General features: G+C 38.3%; 2 protein-coding genes across 2 annotated transcripts; both read left to right on the top strand.

Annotated features, from left to right (window-relative positions):
• The first annotated feature begins 854 nt into the window (after positions 1-854).
• LOC130854240 (zinc finger protein 501-like) lies at positions 855-2408 on the top strand. Its single transcript, XM_057736969.1, has one exon. The coding sequence runs from the start codon at positions 855-857 to the stop codon at positions 2406-2408; it is 1554 nt and encodes a 517-aa protein (XP_057592952.1).
• Positions 2409-12981: 10573 nt separating this feature from the next.
• On the top strand, positions 12982-21312 carry LOC130853601 (zinc finger protein 33B-like). Its single transcript, XM_057735734.1, has 5 exons — positions 12982-13089; positions 13978-14036; positions 18662-18788; positions 19040-19132; positions 20246-21312. The coding sequence occupies exons 1-5, from the start codon at positions 13005-13007 to the stop codon at positions 21190-21192; spliced, it is 1311 nt and encodes a 436-aa protein (XP_057591717.1). The 5' UTR covers positions 12982-13004; the 3' UTR covers positions 21193-21312.
• Positions 21313-22947: the final 1635 nt, after the last annotated feature.

Here is a 22947-nt window from a genome sequence, read left to right as displayed (position 1 = left end):
AACTATGGTAGACTGAAATGACTGTATCAGTGTTGAAAATAAAGCTATTAAATGTGTGATCTTGATGCAAGGATTGCCACTTGGTCTACTTATTTCTTATCCAGTATTAAAGGTCACATGTGGAAAAACCAAATACTTGTATTTAGTGCCTGTTTTCTCCCCCTTCTTTTTTTTTTAAACATACATTTACTTATTTATTTATTTACTTGGCTGTATTGGGTCTTAGTTGTGGTGCACAGGCTCTTTGTTGTGGCATGCAGTTTCTCTCTAGTTGTGGCATGAAGACTGTAGAGCATGTGGGCTTAATTGCCCCATGGCATGTGGGATCTTAGTTCCTGGCCAGGGATTGAACCCACGTCCCCTGCACTGGAAGGCAGATTCTCAACCACTGGACCACCGGGGAAGTCCCTCTCCCCCTTCTTAACACTACAAAAGGTTCTTTCCCATAGATAGATAGACTGATCCATCAATAGATAGACAGAACGCAACTAATTAAGAGGTATTTGCATTTTCTTCCCGGGAGACTAGGCCTGAAGCCAAAACATAATTACATTTAAGTACATTGGTAGAGCCAATTCATAACCAATTTAAGATGTATCAGATGTGATTAATTTTCCTCTGTTCTAGAAAAAGTCTGGAGGGGCCAGAACATTCAAGACCAGCAATCCAGGCCACTTATATTAATCAAAAACAAAATGCTGATTAATGAGAAAAGTACTTCTTGTGCAAAAGCATTTACTGTGGGTATAAATCCTGTAGGTTCAAGAAAAGTACATTCTAAATATGATTCATATAAGAAAAATGAGAAATATATTTCAGAATTAATGATCAGTGATAGAAACTGTGTAAGAAAGATGACTGATGAAGGTAATGTATGTGGGAAGTCACCTTTCAATACTCAACTTGAAGAATTGTCTGCTGAAATTAATGAATATAATAAAAATTGGAAGGATATCAGTCATAATGAATACCTTATTCAGCTTCAAACTTTGGAGCCAGACTGTGGATTTAATGAATCTGGAAAAGACTTTTACAAGGCAGATTCTGATAGCCAAAAGAAATCCCTTGCTGAAAAAAAACCCAGTAATGAATATGAAAGCACTTTCATCCGAAAGTCAATCATCAGTATATATAAGAAAACTCATGTACAAAAGCCCTTTGGAAGCAATGAACGTGGGCAATCCTACACAGTGTCAAAAATTTTAAATCAGAGTGCACATATAGGAGAGAAGCCCATTGGATATAATTCGTTTGGGAAAGCCTTTGGTTACTCGTCAACCACTATTGTCCATCAAAGAAATCAATCAAAGGAGACACCCCATAATTATCCTCAAAATATGAATACTGTAATCCAGACAGCACAGCCCACTGAACATCAGAGAGCTCATACAGGACAGGAATCCAGTGAATGTAATGAATGTGAACAAGCATTTAAGATTTCAAACTTTAAATATAAGAGAATTGACACAGTGGAGAAACTTTATGAGTTTACTGAGTATAGGAATGCCTTATACAAGAAGTCTCACTTCAGCCACAGTCAGAGAACTCACATAGAGAAATCCTGTGAATGTAATCTGTGTTGCAGAACCTTCAACAAAAAAGCACACTTCATAAAACATCAGAGGATACACACAGGGGAGAATCCTTACGAATGTAATGAATGTGGCAAAGCCTTTTACAACAAGGCACACCTCACTAGACATCAGAGGATACACACAGGGGTGAGACCCTATGAATGTTCCAAATGTGGGAAAACTTTCTGTGTGAAGTCAACACTTACTGTGCATCAGAGAACACACACAGGGGAAAAACCATATGAATGTATTAAATGTGGGAAAACCTTCTATGTAAAATCAAAACTTACTGTGCATCAGAGAACACACACAGGGGAGAAACCTTATGAATGTACTGAATGTGGGATAACCTTCAGGCACAAGTCAACACTCACTGAACATCAGAGAACACACACAGGAGAGAAACCCTATCTGTGTACTGAATGTGGGAAAACCTTCTGTGTAAAGTCAAAACTGACTGTACATCAGAGAATACACACTGGGGAGAAACCTTATGAATGTATTGAATGTGGGAAAACCTTCAGTAGCAATTCAAATCTCAAAGTGCATCAGAGAACCCACACAGGAGAGAAGCCGTATGAATGTACAGACTGTGGGAAAACCTACAGTCACAAATCAAGTCTTAATGAGCATTGCAGAACACACAGAGGGCAGAAGCCCTGTGACTGTGATAAATGTGATACATCATTCTGCCACAATTTGGTCCTTACTAAATACCAGAGAATTCCAAAAGGAAAGAAGAACTATGAATATAATGAATGTAAGAAATCTTTTTTGCTAGAAGGCAAACTCTATAGTACTTCAGATAGCACACCTGGGAGAAAATGTCTTTAAATATTTTAAATGTTGAAAACCCAAAAATCAAGTTCATAAATCAAACTCATTGTATATCATGGAACTGATGAGATGAAGCACTGAGCGTCAAAGAATGATAATAATGCGATACATTTTTAAAAATCCACTCTTTTCTTTGCTGTACAGCAGAAACTAACACAACATTGTAAAGCAATTATACTCCAATAAAGATCTGAAAAAAAAATTCACTCTTTTAAGTAGCTATAACAAATTGTATATCAGATTATTAGCCTGTGATTAAAACTTTGTAGACAGTTTGAATGTGTTTCAGCCTTTGATAAGATTTCAAAAAATTTTACATCAGAGAATCCATTTAGAGGAATCCTAACACAGAAAAGTATATTACAAAGAAAGAATATATCACCACAGTTTTAATATCAGATGTAATGTGAAATATTTTATAGAGTATAAGCCAATATTCTGATATGTATATAGGAATGTTGAAAAATAGGAAGTCCCTTAAAATGTGAATAAGTTAAATGATCAAGACATAGAAGTATGCATATATGAACAGAGATGTATGCATATGCTTCATCACAGGAATGATACATATATTGGAGCTGCATATTGAAATCCAAAATAAGTGGGTTATTATACTCTTAGTATAATAAGATTATTCCCACTGAATTCTCCACATCATTTTGCCTTAATACCTTTCAACACACTATATATTTATTGTATTTGGCAAAATTTAAATATTATACTTTAATTCCTTTTCTCCAACATTTTGCTGGCCTCATAATATAGTATTGGTCATTACTATTGAACAATATTTTTAATAAAGAGGTTTATGATTCCATATGCTTTTTTAAATAAAATTTTTATTTTGGAATAATTTTAAACTTAGAAAATTGCAAAGACAGTCCAGAGACTAGCACCCAGTTTCCCCTAATGTTATCATTTTACATAAACTTGGTGTATATGTCAAAAGTAAGATATTAACATTGGTGCAATATTATTAACTAAAGGCTTTATTTGGATTTCACCAGTTTCCACTAACGGCCTTTTTCTGTTCTAGGATCCAGTCCAGGATACTACATTGCATTTAGTTTTTATGTTTCCTTAGTCTCCTCTAGTCTGTGACAGTTTTTCAGTCTTTCCTTCTTTATGACCTTGACACTTAGGAAGAATACTTGGCAAATATTTTCTGGAATGTCTCAGGTTTTCTCATAATTATACTGGGATTATGAATTTGGGGGAAGAATACCACAGAGATGAGGTACCCTCATTTTGCATCATGTGAGGGTGTAACGATAGCAACATGACTGTTCACTGATGATGTTACCTTTGATCACGTGGTTAAGGTGGTGTCTGCATGATTTCTCCACTACAAAGTTACTGTTTCCTTTTCCATACTCTTTTCTTTGGAAGTGAATCACTAAACCCACACTCAAGGGTGGGGAACTAAGCTCCATCTCCTGGAAGGTGGGGGGAGTATCTATTAATTATTTGGAATCTTACAAAAGGAAAATTTACTCTTTCTCATTTATTTATCCAGTCATTTATATCAATATGTCTTCGTGGATATTTACTTTATTCTTTGGATTACTCCTTCTGTTGTTCAAACTGTTCCAGCATTGACCATTGGGAGTTCATAGGGGAACACTGACACCATAGCACTCTGGAAATCTTGCACGTCTCCATGTAGGGCTTGTAGTCCAGACTCAATTCCTTGTTGACCTATGTTTTGGCAGGTACAAATTTTATGGAGAGCTGTCAGGAGGCTGCTTCTCTTTCATCTCCTATTGTGTGGGAGGCTGCCATGAGACAGTTTCTCACCTGCCTCTCTGGTTCTAGTTAGTTATGGGACTTGCACCTTGTTCCTTTCTCCCTTGGGTAGAGCTGTCGGCTATAAAACCACTTTGCTTCTCTGTCAGAGAGGACCCCAACCACTCATGATGTCCATTATGTGGCCCCATTTGCTTTGGTACCATCCTTTGAGAGAGGAGGCGCAGGCAACTGACACCACGGTGATCTTGTGTGTGCCACCTATGTAGGTAATAGCAGTCTCTATCCATCTGTGTTTGCTGTGCTTTTACCAGACAACTCTGTGGCACAGGGCAAGCCCACTAAACGGCTGAGGTAGTCACTGCTATTTATTAACTGCCTGACAGAGCTCTTTCAGGTTGGTTCCTGTGCCCTTTTGACATGCTCCCATCCTTTTGTTGTCATTGTTACTTGTTTTATTTTAATGGACTTAAAATGTTGCATTTTTAAAATTAATTTTCATTCAAATGGTTGGTTTTTCTTGCCTTTTGTTATTGATTTTAATTATTTGGGAAAGGGTGTGTGCTTTTCATAATGACAACATCCCATTGAAATCCATCTGTCTCACCTCCATTGATGGGTGGCTATTTCAAGTTCAGCAGAGAAGGCAGAGGCTGATCTCCACCTCTTCAATTAGTGTATGCAAAACAAAAAAGCAGCCCAAGCTTAAGAGACAGGTATATGTATACCTGAAGCTGTTACTGTGCTAAACCTGCTAGACGTTTGCTCGAATTCTTGTATCAGTGCATTTACATTTAATATAATAAATGACCACTGACAGTATGGAAAGAAACAACAAAGTACAAGAGAAACAAATACACAGGCCACTTTTCAAACCCAAAGTGTATTTTTGTTAGAGCTAAAATATACTTACACTGTACATTTTCAAGAGCTCTCTGAAGGGGAGACAATTAATGATACCCAAATATACTAAACTATATATCTGCCTTCCACACTTTTCTTCTATTGGTCAAGATAGCTTTTAAGCACAATAGAAGAAAGAAAGATAAAACTCATGGTCCATTCATTCACTTCCTATTATAGTGGTTTAAATGCTAAGTGTCCTAAAACTTTAGGTATTCTTAGTGAATAAAGCTGAGAAATTTTTTCTGTGTTCCAGCCTACAGCAAATATTTGTTTATTAAGAAATGTATAACTCCTCTCACCATCTGCATATACTTTGTCAGCCTGTAAAGAGATGAATACAGGCTGATAGCCTGTTCCTATAGAGTCCTAACTCAACACTGCTGGTTCTAGAGTCCTGGTTTGAGCTGCTCCATGTGAAGATTGCTTAATAAAATTCCCAAAGGGATATATGCATTTGACATTACCCAAAAGATTATTTTAAGATTTTCTTAGAAGAAATTTTTTACAGTTAAGGAATAGGAGAGAATCTAAGTATCATCAGCTTTGTGTACTTGGGTATATTTTTGGATTTTCCACTCTTAATGCTCTAGTGCAAGAAATAAATAGTCTAATAAATTACCTGGTGTTCTGTAATTATGTTTACATCTTAGTTAAGAGAGAAGGAGACCTTCGTTGTCCTGTCCCTTGCAAGTACTAAAAAGGTGATATCAAAAAAGGACATGCTTCTCAAAGTGGTTTGTCTTTTTGGATTACCATAAAACATCATTTTAACTGATATCAGTCTTTAGCAGACACTTTATCTTTGAATCCTCTTTGAAATGTTTGCTCTTTCCACCTAACAGTAAGCTTATAGAGTCTGAAAAATTAATCTATAGAGAGGGCATTGTTCCTAGAAACAGCTTCCATTGGCTTTTTAAACAGCTTTATTGCAGTATAATTTGCATACCATAACATTGTACAATTCAATAATTTTTAGTAAATTTTCAGAGTTGTGCAGACATCACTGCAGTCCAAGTTGACATTTCTGTCGCCCAGAAATATTCCGTTGAGTGAATATGCTGTCAGTCTCCACCCTCAGTCAACAACTGATCTGCTTTTTCTCTCTATAAATGCATGTCTTTTCTGGATGTTTCATATAAATATATAGTCCTTTATGTCTAATTTCTTTTATTTAACAAAATTATTTTTTTAGATTCATTCATGTTATGGAGTTCCAGTTTCTCCATATCCTTACTACCATTTGGTATTGTCTGTCTTTATAATAGTCATTCTACTGAGTGTGAAGTGGTATCTCATAGTTTTAATTTGCATTTCCCCAGTGACTAATGATGTTTGGTACCATACAGTGGTTAGGCAGTTGTATGTCTTCTTTGGTGAAGTGTCTCATTCAAGTCTTTTGCACATTTTTTTGAATTGAGTTGTTTGTCTTATTATTGAGCTGTAAGTCTACATATTCTAGTTACAAGTCTTTTATCAGAAATATGATTTGCAAATATTTTCTCCTAATCTATGATTTGTCTTTTCATTGTCTTAATGCTACCTTTTGAAGTGCAATAGGTTTTAATTTTAATGAAAACCATTTTATCAATTTTTTCTTGTATAGATTGTGCCTTTGGTGTCTGGTCTAAGAACTCTTTGCAAAGGTGACAAAGATTTTTCTCTTATATATTTTATACTATAAGCACTTATATTTATGTCTTTGATCTGTTTGCTTTAATTTTTGTTTATTGTGTTAAGTAAGAGTCTAAGTTCTCTTTTTTTGCATGTGAGTATACAATTTTCCCAGCACTCATTGTGGACATCCAATTTATTTTAGCTCAGAACTTAATTTCCCCTTGAATTGTCTTGGCATCTTTGTCAAAAATCAGTTGATACACAGCATCTTGTGCAATAAGAATTTTTGACTCTTAAGTTGCGTTTATCTATTTGCCTGTACTTATGCAAGTACAACACTGTATTGATTACTGTAGCTTTAGAGTACTTTTTGAAATCAGGTAGTGTATAGCTTCCAAATTTGTTCTCTTTCAAGATTTTCTGATTCTAGGTCCTTTGCATTTGTGTATAAGTTTAGAATCAGCTTGTCAATTTCCATAAGAAGCCTGTGGAGATTTTAATAGGGATTGTGTTTAATCTATAGGTCAATTGAGGGAGAATTACCTTTATAACAACATTCAGTCTTTTAATCTGTGAACATGGAATGTCTATTTATTCAGTTCATGTAAATCCAAATTTACATAAAATATACAAAGGTAGGATACAATTGTTAACACTGTAAAATGACGTTTGTGAAAGAAAGCAGCTGTTACCTTGAAGTTTATAAAATAAAAAGTAGTATTGTTTAAACAACTAAACTGATCTTTCATACTACTCTTGCTTTTCAATGGGATGGCTTATTATGTGTAAACATGCATAGCATTAAAACCGTACAACCCCCAAATCATGTGCATTTTTATTTTATATAATAGTTATATAATGCATATAGCACCTTTTCTCTTGATTTCCTAATTTTTACTGTGTTGTCTTGGAACTAATACTAAGACATTGGAGCTGACATTGTTGGTTGTCTACAAGAAATTCCACACTATTTCCCCACTGCCAGCTTTTGGGAATGACATTAGACACACAGGCACCTAGGACATGAAAAAGAAACCCATAATCAGAATACATTTGAATCCCAAATAGGACAATTCACTGCCTTTTCAGGATGGAAGGACTCCAGTGAAGTCAACTGGCCAAAAAAATCTAGTTGATCTCAGTACCAAAAAATGGTACTATATTAAGTGCTCTGCATTGATCTCTACTTCTGAAAGGTCAGATATGTAGCAGTGGTTTGCTCAGCCTTGGTGTGTGAGAACCCATGCTGTCAGGACCATAAATAGTCTCTATCCCAGCCACAATGGCTACTCCATTCTTGGACTTGTGCGGACAAGGCTGATATACACTGGATGAATGGTTCTGGCCACCTGAAAGCCCATTGCCTCTTCTGTGGTAGTTGCTCTTTGATGGACCCTGACAGAAGACTCAAAGATCTGTACAATTTGTGCCTGCTACCTTGTATCCAACCATGTGCTTCTTTCCCAGACCTCCTCAGCTCCAGTCTCCCAATCTTGCTCCAACCAGCCAAACCACTTGCCAGTCTTCGGGAGTATGGATCTATCTTTACCTTAGATCGCTTTTCCTGCCAAAAAGGTGATGAACAAGCGTACAATTTAAAGCCCTACTCATTGAAAGGATTTCTACCTCACCACTGTCTTTCAGGGATACTCCTGAGTGGAGTTGTAGTGGCTGTGAAAGACACTGGGTGGGAGATTGTGATTATTTTTCTGTTACACCAGCTGATATAAGCTCATTCATTCTTTTTTTTTTTTTTGGATAAATTTATTTATTTATTGTATTTCTTTATTTATTGGCTGCATTGGGTCATTGTTTCTGTGTGTGGGCTTTCTCTAGTTGCGGCAAGTGGGGGCTACTCTTCACTGCCGTGCGCACGCTTCGCAGTGCAGTGGCTTCTCTTTTTGTGGAGCACGGACTCTAGGCACGTGGGCTTCAGTAGTTGTGGATGTGGGCTCAGTAGTTGTGGGTCACAGGCTCCAGAGCACAGGCTCAGTAGTTGTGGCACACAGGCTCAGTTGCTCCATAGCATGTGGGATCTTCTCAGACCAGGGCTTGAACCCATGTTCCCTGCATTGGCAGGTGGATTCTTAACCACTGTGCCACCAGGGAAGTCCCAGCTCATTCATTCTTGATCTATTTTTGATTATGTAATCTAAGTGCTTGGGGAAGTCAACTGTGGGTTGTCTTTTCACATTCTTGATAATGTCATTTGATGTACAAAAGTTTTTAAGTTTGATAAAGTCCAATTCAAATATTTTTTTCCTTTGGCTGATGGGGCTTTTGGTGTCATATGTAAGGATGCATCGCCATATCCAAAGTCGTGAAAATTCACCCCATGTTTTCTTATAAAAGTTTTATGGTTTTATTTCATACTTAAATCACGTTACCCATCTTGAGTTAATTTTTGTGCATGTTGTGATGGAGTGGAACAGCATGGGTTTATTTCTGGAGTCTCAATTCTACTCCATTGGTCTATATGGTCTATCCTTATGGTCATGCCACACTTTTTTACTACTACAACTTTGTAGTAAGTTTTGAAATCAAGGAATTGTGAATCTCCACATTTGTTCTTCTGTTTCAAGATTGCAGTTCCATATGAATTTGAGGATTGGCTTCTCCTTTTTTGGGAAAAAAAAGGCCATTGGAATGTTGACAGAAATTGCATTAAATCTGTAGATTGCTTTGGGGAAGTACTGATATCTTAACAATATTAAATCTTCCAGGCATGAACACAGGCTGTCTTTACATTTTTTTGTCTTCTTAAATGTTTTTCGGCAAAGTTTTCTAGTTTTCAATGTACAAGGCTTTCACTTCTTTGGTTAAATTTATTCTTAGATATTTTATTCTTAAAAGATGAGAGGGAAATCCTTGGTGGTCCAGTGGTTAGGACTCAGTGCTTTCACTGCCGAGGGCCTGGGTTCAATCCCTGGTTGGGGAACTAAGATCCCACAAGCCGCGCAGTGCAGCCAAAAAAAAAAAAAAAAAAAAAAAGAGAGAGAGAGAAGAAGAGAAGGTAGAAATTCCTGCACTCAACTGAAACTAAGGAGATGGATGAGAGATTGACTTGTAGCAGTCTCCCTGCAAGATAGGCATAAAAAACTGTCTCACGGCAGCTTCTTGCTAGGCTTGTCTCCTTTTGCTTTAAAAGGAACTGATCCCACCAAGACTGAGGAGATGTACCAGCCCATCAGTGTCATGACAGAGATGTTTTCTTATGACTCTACCCCCCAAATTGTATGTAAACAGTTAATTTTTTGAAGCATAGGCTATCCCATCATATTCCCTAATTATGCACCCATCCTTTCTATTGTCTTAGACAACATTAGATGAGCGTGATCACAGCTATGAGCATGAGGAGGGTAGTCAGTCCCAGCTGGAGGGCAGACTGCAACCAGGCTCCCCATCCAGAGCCATGCCAGGTAAATATATTGCAAGTGTCGTTGGGATTAAAGAGCCATGCTCTCTAAGGTGAGAGATTGACTTGTTCACTTTCCATGGTTCACTAATCCAGCTGAAGCAAGAGGTTTTGGCAGTTACACGTACCCTGCCTTGTCTAGCTGGTATGACATTCTGGGTGATGTGGTTGTCCATTACCACCCACGCTGTGGCATTTACTCTTGGTTGTAGCAATCTCTGCAGTAGCTTTTGCTGTCTCAGGATCAGGATCCAATCCTTACAAGTCTAAAAGGTGGGATTCATGTGAGGGATCGTAAGTGCCAGAAAGGACCTGCAGGACGAACACTACCTTTTGAAGTGTACTAAGGAACAGCTTTTAAACTTTTATCAGCACAGACAGGATGACCAATCCAACCATCAATTTCAGAGCTGTATCTATGGTCTAGGAAAAATGTACAAGGGAGTTTTTTTTTTTTTCCCCTCAGGCAATGCAGGATGGCAGGGTCGTTCAGTGCCTGGCAGCAAGATCAAGTCCTAGCCCCTGTGGGATTGAACGTTATAAAGCAGATTGTGCAGGATTCCTTGTCCCTGTTTTCACCCACGTGGACTCCCATAGGAAAGGACCTTTTGACAACGAACCTCAGTGGACCAACAGATGTTAGTTCAGGGTGATCAGACTTGAGACACGGAGATAAAGCACACAGACATCTGGATATTCCATCACACAGTATGTGCATCTATATTCCAGGACTGAGACCCAAATCTAGGCTTAGTGATTCAGTGCATGAGGCCAGAGAAGCCTGAAAAATGTGCCTAGATTGCTAGATACACAGCTGAATGGTGTTAATACTTTCCTAGGACTGTCATAATGAAGTACCACAAACTGGCTGGCTTAAAACAACAGGAATCAGGAATGTATTCTCTCACAGTTCCAGAGACTAGAAGTCTGAAATTAAGGTGTCAGCAGTGTTGGCTCCTATTGCAGGTTCTAAGGGAGAATCTATTTCATGCGTCTCTCCTAGCTCCTGGTGGCTTCTGGCAATCGTTGACATCCCTTGGCTTGTAGACACATCACTCCAATCTCCATATTCACATGGTATTCTCCTGTGTCTGTCTCCTCTGTTTTATAAGGACACCAGTTTTTGGATTAGGGCCCACCCTAATCCAGTATGAGGTCATTTTAAGCTAATTACATCTACCAAGACTCTTCAAATATGGTCACCTTCTGATGCTGAAGATGGACACCAATTTGAAGGTGAGAAGGCACTATACTACTCAAAGGAAAAAATTAACTTTCATATAACTGTGTACTTTACATTTCCCAAATGGTCCCTAAAAGTCCCTGGTTAATCTTTTAAACCGATTCACTCAACAACCCCGCATCCCACTTTGGTGTTTTACAATAATCAGTCTCAAGGAGCTCAAAAAACCTCGCAGTTCATGCATAACTCTTTCAAACCTTCTGGGAAGGTGTGGCACCAGGGTTTATGGGAAGTGTAGTCCTACATTCCCCTGACTCACGCTGCGCTGGTTTCAGAAAGCCCCTCTGCCGCGCTTCGTTCTGCGCATGTGCACTTCAGTATCCCAGGTGTCTCACTTTTCCACGTCTTGCGGAGAAAATCCTGGAACCTCCACATTTGTGCGCGCTCGGAGAGCCGGTGCTTCCTGAGTCAGAGCTGTAGGTGAGCCCGAGTTGGGTGACGGCCGAGGGGTGCTGGTGCAGAGGACGGGTGGGAGGTGGCAGTGGCGAGGAATCCCGCGGCTGGATCCCGGGAAATGAGCCCGCGCGAGGGAGGGTGGGGGTGGTCTCGGCTGCAAGGAGAGAAGGCGGGGTGCGGCGCCTCTGTCAGCGGAAGGGGCGGCCTTGGTTGTGGGGATGCGGGGGTACGGAACCCCGGGAGGCTGCCGAGTCCCCGCGACTGCGGGATGGGGGCGTGAGCTTATTATCCAGGCGGAGTCAGGTGTAAATTAATTACCACCGACAAGATTGAGCTACCTGAGACTAGGTTTCCTCATCTGTAAAGCGGGAATGTGAATGTGTGCCACACGGGGTTGTTCTGAGGATTAAATTTTTACATACGTTTTAAAGATACGTACTAAAGTTTTTACATATAGCACAGAACTTAGTAGTTAATATTAGCTGATAAGGTGTTTGGAAGGTATTTTGTTCTTTTCATTAGATAAACATTATTTGATCCTCATAACGGCCTTTAATGTAACTGTTTTGTATTTTGACGAAAAAGGAAACTGAGGTTCACCGGGTTGAAGTGAAATATACAGGATCACACAGCCATGGTAGACATCCTGCCTAAAACCAGCATTGTATTCCTCACAGCACCTCCTTCGGGGCACAGGGGAAAAATCCCAAAGCGTGTGGGCTGAACATCACCTTGTGGTCATGTATTCTGGGATTTCTTGGCATCTCAGAACCCTTGGGGCAGACTGACTGCATAATGTGTTGCTTGGACCGCTGCATGGTCTAACCTTCAGCATCCTCAGTGGTCTTAGAGTTTAGACAAGTTCTGTGACATTTGGAGCCCAGGGTGAAACTTCTAACTAAAGCGATTTTGTCCTCTAAGCCTAGATTCCAGCTCCTTTGGAACAAAGCATCCCTTGTGAATTAAGAAGAAGGGGTCCCCAGGAACAGGAATCCCACCTAGAAAATCATCCCTCTAACCTGAAACTTCTCACCACAACTTTGGAGCAGAGGCCAGAAAGGAGCAGATTCTGAGTTTGCATAGCCTGAAATAGCAGTCTTTTTTTTTTTTTTAATTAATTAATTAATTAATTAATTTTGGGGGGGTACACCAAGTTCAGTCATCTGTTTTTATACACATATCCCCGTATTCCCTCCCTTCCTTGACTCCCCCCCCCCCCCCCCGCCTCGAGTCCCCCCCACCCTCTGAAATAGCAGTCTTTATCCTGCTCAGAATGAGCATTGCTTCCCTAATATCACCACATCCAGAAGGCCTCGCTATGATGGTGAAAGGTCTGGACCAAGTTTCTGAAAAGATAGGTGAGTGGGACCCTCAGAGTAGTGAACAAGGAAATATTTATTCTTTCGAGGGTTCGAGTGGGCGTGGTCTGCAGGGAGAGATCACTAATTAGGCACAGGTTTTAAAAGGCATACCATGCCTTCAGCCTCCACTTACTCTCTCCAAATCCTGAGCTGCTCTCCTGTGATGTCTGTCATGTTATGTGCTCTCTAGAGGGCTGCTGCTGCCCCATTTACCCTGACCTTATAGAGTCAAAGAATAGGGTCATCTTGTGTCTATTTCATTTCAAAGCTGTTTCATTTCAAAGCTTGACTTTGAGTATACAAATAACCTGTCCAGAGACACCCAGTTTGTTAGTGGTAGAGCCAGGAGTAGAAAAAGACTGTCCATGTTATAACATGTAAGTCACTCACCAGGTTCTACTACAACTTAGTTAGAAACAAACAAATTTTTAAATAGATCTTTTCCTGAAGGAACCCCCATCCCTTTCTGCAGGGTGATTTCTCTGACTGGAAGGGTAGGCAACTCAGTAGGATATAAGTAAACAAATATCTTGAGCATTTTTCCTACAACATTGATGATGAAAAATAATGGTTTATCTTCTGATGTAATATTATTTGTTCAATTAGTCCTGAATTGGTTCTAAAAAAAAAATGAAATTAGTAAATCATTAGGAAGTTAAACCCAGGCTTAAATTGCTCAGTCAAGCTCTATAACTTGGCTGTCAGAGTTGCACATGTGAATTCTCCCTTCTCGTGATTCTTGCTGACTCCTTAGGGGCGGGAGAAACTTTTTCCCATGGAGGGGCATTTAAGCAGCTGGTAGGCAGAAGTTTTTAGGAAGCTGAATCTCAAAGATTCATAGCAGCTAGATATCACATGACCCACTCCTGTTTTCTTTTCCCATAGCTGTACATTCAGCCCTCTCTGTACTTTCCCAAAAGGAACAGAAAAAGAACAACTCCCAGGTGAGTTGTCTGTTTATTCATTTCTCACATTGTCTTCTATTGCAAAAATGATTAAAGATGAAAATGAAAAGAATTATTAAGGAATATATAGAGTTAACAGATCTAAAACAAGGAAAAGTCAACATTTTAACTATATGGAGATAATCATGATTGCTTTGTTAGTATGTATATTACACATATTATACAACTATCATTTTTATTATAATAATTATGTGCAGGTTTATCTCTGATACTTTGTAAGAAAGGAAAGTGCTTTGCTTTGACTATAAGAATAAACAAAAGTAATTATTCATGGAACATAAAGACTTCCTGGCCTGAAGTCTGAAAAAAATTTCTTTGTCTTAATGAAAGTTAGGTAGTTGACAACCTTACTTAACAAGCCTGAAATGAATGCTGCCTCTGTTTTTTTTTTTTTCTGATTGTTCTTTAGTGGGCATAGAAGGCAGAGAGCCAAAGCATGACTCAGTTGATTTAAGTTGATGATTTCTTCTGTCTGCTTCTTGGTGTTGTCTTCTTCCTGTTGCTTTTTAGCAAAGCTTATCCCCATGCATTCATCCTTGGTCCATTATAATTCTTACCTTACTATTGTTCTTGACTAATTTTATACCATATGGATTTTTAGCTATGTGAGTGGATGAGACAACCACTCCAGATTTGAAATTCAAAAGCTGAATTTTGTGCCTCGTTAAGTAAGTTGACACCTATCACTGGCCAGATATATTTTCAAAGCAAACTGTTGATTTTCTATAAGGTTTTTACAGAGTTAGTGTATTAGTTTCTTTTGGCTGTTGTGATAAGTCACTGCAAATTTGGTGGCCTACAACCACAGAAATTTATTGTGTCACAGTTTTGGAGGCCAGAAGTCTGAAATCAAGGTATTGTCAGGGCTGTACTCCTGCCTAAGGTTCTAGAGGAACTCCATTCCCCATCTCTTTTGGCTTCTGGTGGCTGTTGGGGGAGGGCGAGGAGATGGAATGGAAAGAAAAGCAAGATGAAGAAAAATAAATATTCCTTAAACCCTGTATCAGTTAGGGTTTTCCAAAGAGACAGAACCAATAGTGTGTGTGTGTGTGTGTGTGTGTGTGTATGCATCTAATACATGTGTACACACACCCATATATATTCATACATGTATATATTCATTCATTTTAAGGAATTGGCTCACGTGATTGTGGAGGCTGGCAAGTCTAAAATTTGTAGGGCAAATCACTAGGCTGGAAACTATCAGTTATGGATGTATATGGAAGTTAAAAAATAGTACAGCTAATATTTAGTACCAAGTTCCCCTTCACTAAATTCCTCTGGCTGCAGGTCTAAAATGTATCCAGTGGCAGCAGTGTCAACATTCCCACGGTCAGCTATTTCTTCTAAATAACTCCATTTATAAACACACTTTTTTTTTTTTTTTAATTTTTTGGCCATGCCATGTGGCATGTGGGATCTTACTTTCCCAACCAGGGATTGAAACCACACCCCCTGCATTGTAAGCATGGAGTCCTAACCACTGGACTGCCAAGGAAGTACCTAAAACTCCATTTATATTCAATGTGAATTTCATTTCTAAAAAATCACTTTTCATTTCTTTATTGCTCTTTCATCTTTGTTGGCCAGTTCCCTGTTGCAGTTAACTGTTTTTGCAAATGTCTTATTGCTGAGAGGCAAGGAGCAACACACCTACATGCTCTGCTGTCTGTGTGTGACAAATGCACAGCAACTAGTCACTGGTAGACTTGGATAAAAATGACATGATTGATCATTGTCCATGATGTATGTCTGTTATTTTGTAGTGATTTGTGGGCTGAAAAACAAGCAGTGAAGTTTGTACTGTATGCATTTACGGTTATCATAGTAACTAAAAATCTGACCCGTGTTGTTGGACTGGTGTTATTTAACTAAATTGTGGTGACTGAAATACGTGCATACAGAACCATGCAAAGTTGGACTATCCGTATAGACATAAACATTCATACATACCTATCTATTAACACAGATATATAGATGCTTAAAAATTTTTCCTGGCAGGGTAAGTCATCAGATACTTAGGAGAACTCTTGTGTAAAGGAATAATCCCAAGATTACACATCATCTATTCCCTGAACAGACCAGGGCATTTTATCTATCTATCTATCTATCTATCTATCTATTTGCCACGCCATGCAGCATGCAGGATCTTAGTTCCCCAACCAGGGATCAAACCCATGCCCTCTGAAGTGGAAGTGTGGAGTCTTAACCCCTGGACCACCAGGGAAGTCCCTAGACCAGGGCATTTTATTTCATTGAAGTCCCAAACTCAATTCTGCCCTGATTTTATGCTATTTGTTAATCCAGTTTGCATCCATATGAGTTTCTAAGCTTTCTGAGAGTAGGAACAGTGTTTTATGTACTTTATATATCCACAGAAACTAAGACACTTTCATGCATATATTTTACTCTTGTATGTACATCTATGTATGTATATACACTATAAGGGAGCAAAATTTGCCACCCGAAAATGTGTGTCTGGCATGAGGATTAATTTAGTCTGATTATTTTTAAGAAACAGAAGATTTAGGAAGTCTTTCTTTTTACGTAAAGAATTTAGATATAAGGCCTGTTCCTGGAATAGAGCTGTCACCAGAGAAGCTGCAAAGTATGAAGGCTAGGTGTGGTGGGGGAAACTCTACAGGTCCTAGAGATCAGAGTCCACTGTGTGTCCCATTGTCTCTGCAGGCCCAGTACACATTTGTTCACCAAACATTTGCTTTTCCATTTCCATGTAAATTGTCTTCCTCCCCTTTGAAGTCCCAAAACACTACCACTAACATCCTTTTTTGTCTTTTGCTAAGATGGTATTTAAAGTGAGGGTTTGGGCCACTTTGGCAGGTTACTTAGTTTTCCTGGGTCTCTCCCCCATATACATTCAATTAAATTTTGTTTGATTTTCTTTTGTTAATCTCTCTCATATCAGTTTATTTTATTTTTATTGAAGTATAGTCGATTTACAATATTATATTAGTTTCAGGTGTACAGCATAGAGATTCAGTATTTTTGCAGATTATACTCCATTATAGGTTATTACAAGATAAGGTCTATAATTTCCTGTGCTATACAGTATATTCGTGTTACTTATCTATTTTATACGTAGTAGTTTGTATATGTTAATCCCATACCCCTAATTTGTCTCTCCCCCTTTCCTTCTCCTCTTAGTAGAAATGTAAATTGGTGTAGCCACCATGGAAAACAGTATGGAGGTTCTTCAAAAACCTAAAAATAGAACTACCATACTATCCAGCAATTCCACACCTGGGTGTATACCCAGAAAAAAATGAAAACACTAATTCAAAAAGGTACATGCATTCCAATGTTTATAGCAGCATTGTTTGTAATAGCCAAGACATGGGAGCAACCCACGAGCCCATCCACATATGATTGGATTAAGAAGATGTGTGTTACTTGGCCATAAAAAAAGAATGAAATTCTGCCATTTGCAGCAATGTGGATGAACCTAAGGAATATTCGCTTAGTGAAATAAGTCAGACAGCGAAAGACAAATACTATATAACGTTGCTTATATGTGGAATCTAAAAATAATATAAATGAATGCAAAAGCAAAACTGAAATAGACTCACAGATACAGAAAACAAACTTAACCTAGAGAATATCATCCTTCCTTTTGTTCATGTGGTGTGTCACATTGATTGATTTGCAAATGTGGGACTATTCTTGTGGCCCTGGAGTAAATCCAACTTGGTCATGTTGTATGATCCTTTTTACATATTGTTGGATTTGGTTTGCTAATATTTTGTTGAGGATTTTTACATCTATATTCATCAAAGATATTGGCCTGTTAATTTTCTTTTTTTGTAGTGTCTTTGTCTGGTTTTGGTATCCAGATAATGATGGCCTCATAGAATGAATTTGGGAGTGTTCAGTTTTTTGGAATAGCTTGAGATAGGTATCTGGTAGAATTCCTCTGTGGAGGTGTCTGGTCCTGGACATTTGTTTGCTGGGAGTTTTTATTTTTATTTATTTATTTTTGTCCATGCTGTGTGGCTTGTGGGCTCTTAGTTCCCCAACCAGGGATTGAACCCATGCCCCCCGCATTAGAAGTGCAGAGTCCTAACCACTGGGCAATCAGGGAATTCCTGAAGGGAGTTTTTAAATTACAGGTTCAGTTTCACTTCTAGTGATTATTCTGTTCAAATTGTCTGTTTATTCTTGACTCAGTCTTGGCAGGCTATGTTTCTAGAAATTTGTCCATTTCTTCTAGGTTGTCCAATTTGTTGGCATATAACTGTTTCATAGTATTGGCTTATGATTTTTTTTTTTTTTTGGTATCTCTGTGGTATCCAAATTGGAAATGAGGAGGTAAAACTCTTATGTCAATTTAATTCTTAGAGCAGCTGGAAGAACCTAGAAAGACAGAGGAAATTTTCTTCCTCCCTGACAACATTATGCATGAGTTAATAGATTAATTGTGTATTTTCACTATCTTTCTCTTTGTCCCACCACATATAACACAAAACAGGGACTATGGTAAACATATAAACTCAACAGTGAACATGGTGAAGAATTAGTTCCTAAATATCTTTTCTCTGTCATACAGTTGTGAATATTTCAGATTGATCAGATATATGCTATTACAGGGACCAATTTCATTTGAGGATGTGACTGTGAACTTCACCCAGGAGGAGTGGGGTCAGCTGGACCCTGATCAGAGGACCTTGTGCAGGGATGTGATGCTGGAGAACTACAGCATCCTCATCTCACTGGGTAAGCAGAGCTTCTCGAATAACAGCGTCTTGCCTATCCTTTCTTTGTTACCAAAGCATATGGATCTTTTGTAGAGTTTAATGATATTTAGGTTTGGATACCAGGAATATTGTTTGTGTTTTCACCTCCCCATTGAAAGATTGCAGTGGACCCCTTCATTGTGCAGCTCCTGAAGCTGGACCTTGGTGTTTCTTCTGAGTTCCTAAAGCCAGGTAGCTCTTTCTATGACCTGTATCACTTTCCACTATCAGGGTATTGCATTACCAAACCAGAGGAGATCTTCAAGTTAGAGCAAGAAGCACCATGGATATTAGAGGAAGAATTTGCAAGCCAGTGTTACCCAGGTGAGTAATCCAGGGGAAATTAGATCCCAGGTTGTTGTTTTAGGTATAGACATCTTTGGAGCATTTTGAACAGGTCTCTTTAGAGGCTCCATCTGTTTGGAAGTGACTAAGGATATTTAGCCTACATGCCTCGGATACCTAAATTCACTACCAAATATAGTCTCACCCATAAATGTTTTCTTTTTTACTTTGCTTTTTCAGAAATTTAATCCCTATTACCTGTACCTTGAATTTCATTCCTATCTCATAATAAGTATTTTATCTTAGTCCCCTTTCTTCTAGCATTCTGTTGCCCACCTTCCCTTCTATCAAGGATTTCTTTTGTTTTCAGGAGTTAATTAACTTAACCAGCACTAATTGAGCCCTTGGTCCATGCCAATCGTACTCTAAATGAAAGAGATACAGCAGTGGGTGAAATAAGTCCCTTGCTCTCAGGGAATTTACATATTAGCAGGAAACAGACACAAGAACCTGATTGCCCTGTGAGAAAATGATTTAGTGGGGTACCTAGAGTAGAGGCATGGAGACCAGGAAAAGTGATAATGCCATCGACTAGGTTTAGGGGGACAGAGTGTATAAAGTGATGGAGTTCTGGGTGTACCTTGACAGTGGGGTTGACAAAATTAGCACGTGGACTCTAATCCACCTCCTCTAAATACTTTCATTCCTCTGATAATTTCTTGGAACAATAATCCTTGTCTACTTGTGCTCATTTACTGCATAATTCTCTGATTGGGAATATTTTACTGTGAATTCCACTCTTTGTAATTCATCCATTCTTACTGAACCTTTTATTCTTTTTTCCTGAAGTTTCTTTCACCTCTTCTATCCATTTTGGAAGGTATATTCATGAAGGGCCACATAAATATACGTACATTCATTGCCAACTTTACTCCCCCCTTTACTACTCCAGTAGCTCTGATTAGTTGGTTCTCTGTCACCCCTTCTCCTCAGCATCTCAGTAAAGCAGAGGAAATGGAAAAATTTATTTGTAACTTTTATCTCAAAAGAATGATTCTGAAACCAAAGAGTCAGATAAATAGTACTTGTGTATTAGCCCAATTTTATAAGTAGTTTAATTCATAACGTCTGTTTAATTTTTCTTATTTTTAGGAGAATTGAAATTTGATGGCATAGTAAAGAGCAAAGAAAACCAAGACAGACATTTATGGCAGGCTGCATTTATCAATAACAAAAAAGTAGCTACGGCAAAAGAGAATGTGTTAAGAAAACCATTTAATTTTTGCATAGACTCTATTCCTTCCAGAAAAATGCCCAGTAAATATAACCTAGGTGGAATCAGTTTAGAAAACATGTCAGAGTTAACCACTAATAATAGAAACTATTCAGGAAAGAAATCTGATGATACCTATGGGTGTGAGAAATTGCTTCCTGAAATTAATCATGAGAAAACTCATACTGGAGAGAAACTTGATGAATTTAATAAAAATGAGAGCACTTGCTATCATAATGAGGATTTTATTCAGCAACAAGAGAGTCACAGTGTAAAGCAACTATTTGAAAATAATGAACACATTAAAGCCTTCCACAATAATGCCGTCTTCATTACTCAAGAGGGAACTCACACAGGAGAGAAACTCTGTGATTATGATGAATGTGAGAAAACCATCAGGGATGAGTCAAACCTCATGTTAGGTCAGATAATTTACTCAAGGAAGAATCACTATAAACTTAATGAACCTGTGATAAGTCAGTCCTTTGGAGGAAATGTCATAGACTTCACATGGGTGAGAAATACCACGAGTGTAAAGTATGTGGGAAAGCCTTCTTCCAGAAGTCAAACCTCACAGTACACCAGAGAACACACACAGGAGAAAAACCATATCAATGTAATGAATGTGGGAAATCTTTTTACCATAAGCCAGCCCTCACTGTACATCAAAGAATTCATACAGGCGAGAGACCCTATGAGCGTACTATGTGTAGGAAAACCTTCTATCAGAACTCAGCTCTCCGTCAACATCAAAGAACACACACAGGGGAGAGGCCTTATAAATGTAGTGAGTGTGGAAAATCTTTCTCCCAAAAGTCAGACTTAACTGTGCATCAGAGGTCTCACATAGGAGAAAAATCTTATGTGATGAGTGTGAGAAATCCTTCAGTATAAAGTCAAAACTCACTGTACACCAGAGAATACACTCAGGGGAGAAGCCCTACGAATGTAGTGAATGTGGGAAAATGTATTATATGAAGTCAACGCTCAGTAAACATCAAAGACTTCACACAGGGGAGAAAATATATGAATGCAGTGAATGTAGGAAGGCCTTCTGTGGGAAGTCAGTTCTCCTTAAACATCAGAGAACTCATACAGGGGAGAAACCTTATGAATGTGTTGAATGTAGGAAAGCCTTTCCTGAAAAGTCGACTCTCAGTAAACATAAGAGGATTCATACCGGGGAGAAACCCTTTGAATGTAACAAATGTGGCAAAGCTTTCTGCCAAAAATCACAACTCATTCAACATCAGAGAATTCATACAGGGGAGAAACCCTGTGAATGTAATGAATGTGGGAGAACATTTTGCCAGAAGGCATCCCTCAGTGTACATCAGAGAACACACACAGGAGAGAAGCCCTATGATTGTAGGGAATGTGGAAAATCTTTCTATGATAGTTCAACCCTCATTAAACATAAGAGAATTCACTCAGGGGAGAAACCCTATAATTGTAATGAGTGTGGGAAGACCTTCAGCCACAAACCAGCTCTTGCTGCACATCAGAGAATACACACTGAAGAGAAACAATGTAAAGATATTTATATAAAACACTTCTATAATTTAGAGCCTTTGGTATGACAGAAATTATATCTGGGAAAGAAATTCTGCATGTCATGAATATGAGAAGTCCTTCTACTAGAAGTCAGTGTTCAGTTTATATCAGAGAACTCACATGGAAGAAACCCTGGCACTGTTTTTATCAATATGCATTTCCTTTTCATACTGGGCACATTGCTAGTCTATATTTCTCAAGTCTCTCTTGCATCCAGGTGGGACAATGAGAATGCGATCTGGCCAATGGGATGTGAGCATAATGATGTCATTCACTTCTGGGTCTGAGACATAATGGGCTCCATGGCAGTCCTTTGTGTTCTCTGTTCTCTATGGAGTAGGAGTGTAGTTGCCTTCCATGAAGAGATCTGTATGCACTGTATTTTGGTGAATTCACTCAAGAGTAGAGATTCCTGTCAAAATTGTGAATGTTTAGAAGCCTCATCCATGAATCAAACTCATTTCAACTGGAGAAATCAGAGTCAAGAAATCTATTGGATGCAACATGTAGAAAGGCTTTACCAAAAGGTGATAATTCATTGAACCTTTGGCAAATTAGAGTAGAATAAAACTTTATAAATGTTTGGCTTTCTGAAAGTTTTCAGTAAAACATACTTTATTATATTTCAGAGAATTCTTATTGAGGGAAACAATTTAGAAAATTAGAAAATATAGAGAAAATTTTTAGAAAAATGTTTTGATAACAGTTTTTATTAAAAATAATAAAATATTTCCTATGAATGTAGTACATATGTTTTTGTAAAGCATCACAAATATTTTGAATGAATCACGTATACAGCATTATGTATGTGTGAAAAGTCCTTGAGCTGTGGGGGGCTTTCATATGTAAGTGTATTATATAATATTTTCTGTGTTTAAAATTTTCACTGGAACCCAATAGAATCAAGCGAAAATATCAAGATCTTTAATGACCATTATGATGTGTATTATCATTGTAAACGTCACTGCAGTCTTTTATATTTTAACACAATATATATTTTATGTGAAATAATATTTGACACTTTTAA

Source organism: Hippopotamus amphibius, chromosome 5, assembly GCF_030028045.1.
Source record: "Hippopotamus amphibius kiboko isolate mHipAmp2 chromosome 5, mHipAmp2.hap2, whole genome shotgun sequence".
Classification (NCBI taxonomy): domain Eukaryota; kingdom Metazoa; phylum Chordata; class Mammalia; order Artiodactyla; family Hippopotamidae; genus Hippopotamus; species Hippopotamus amphibius.
The sequence above is the reverse complement of the archived record's forward strand: the minus strand, read 5'-3'. Positions and strand labels throughout refer to the sequence as shown.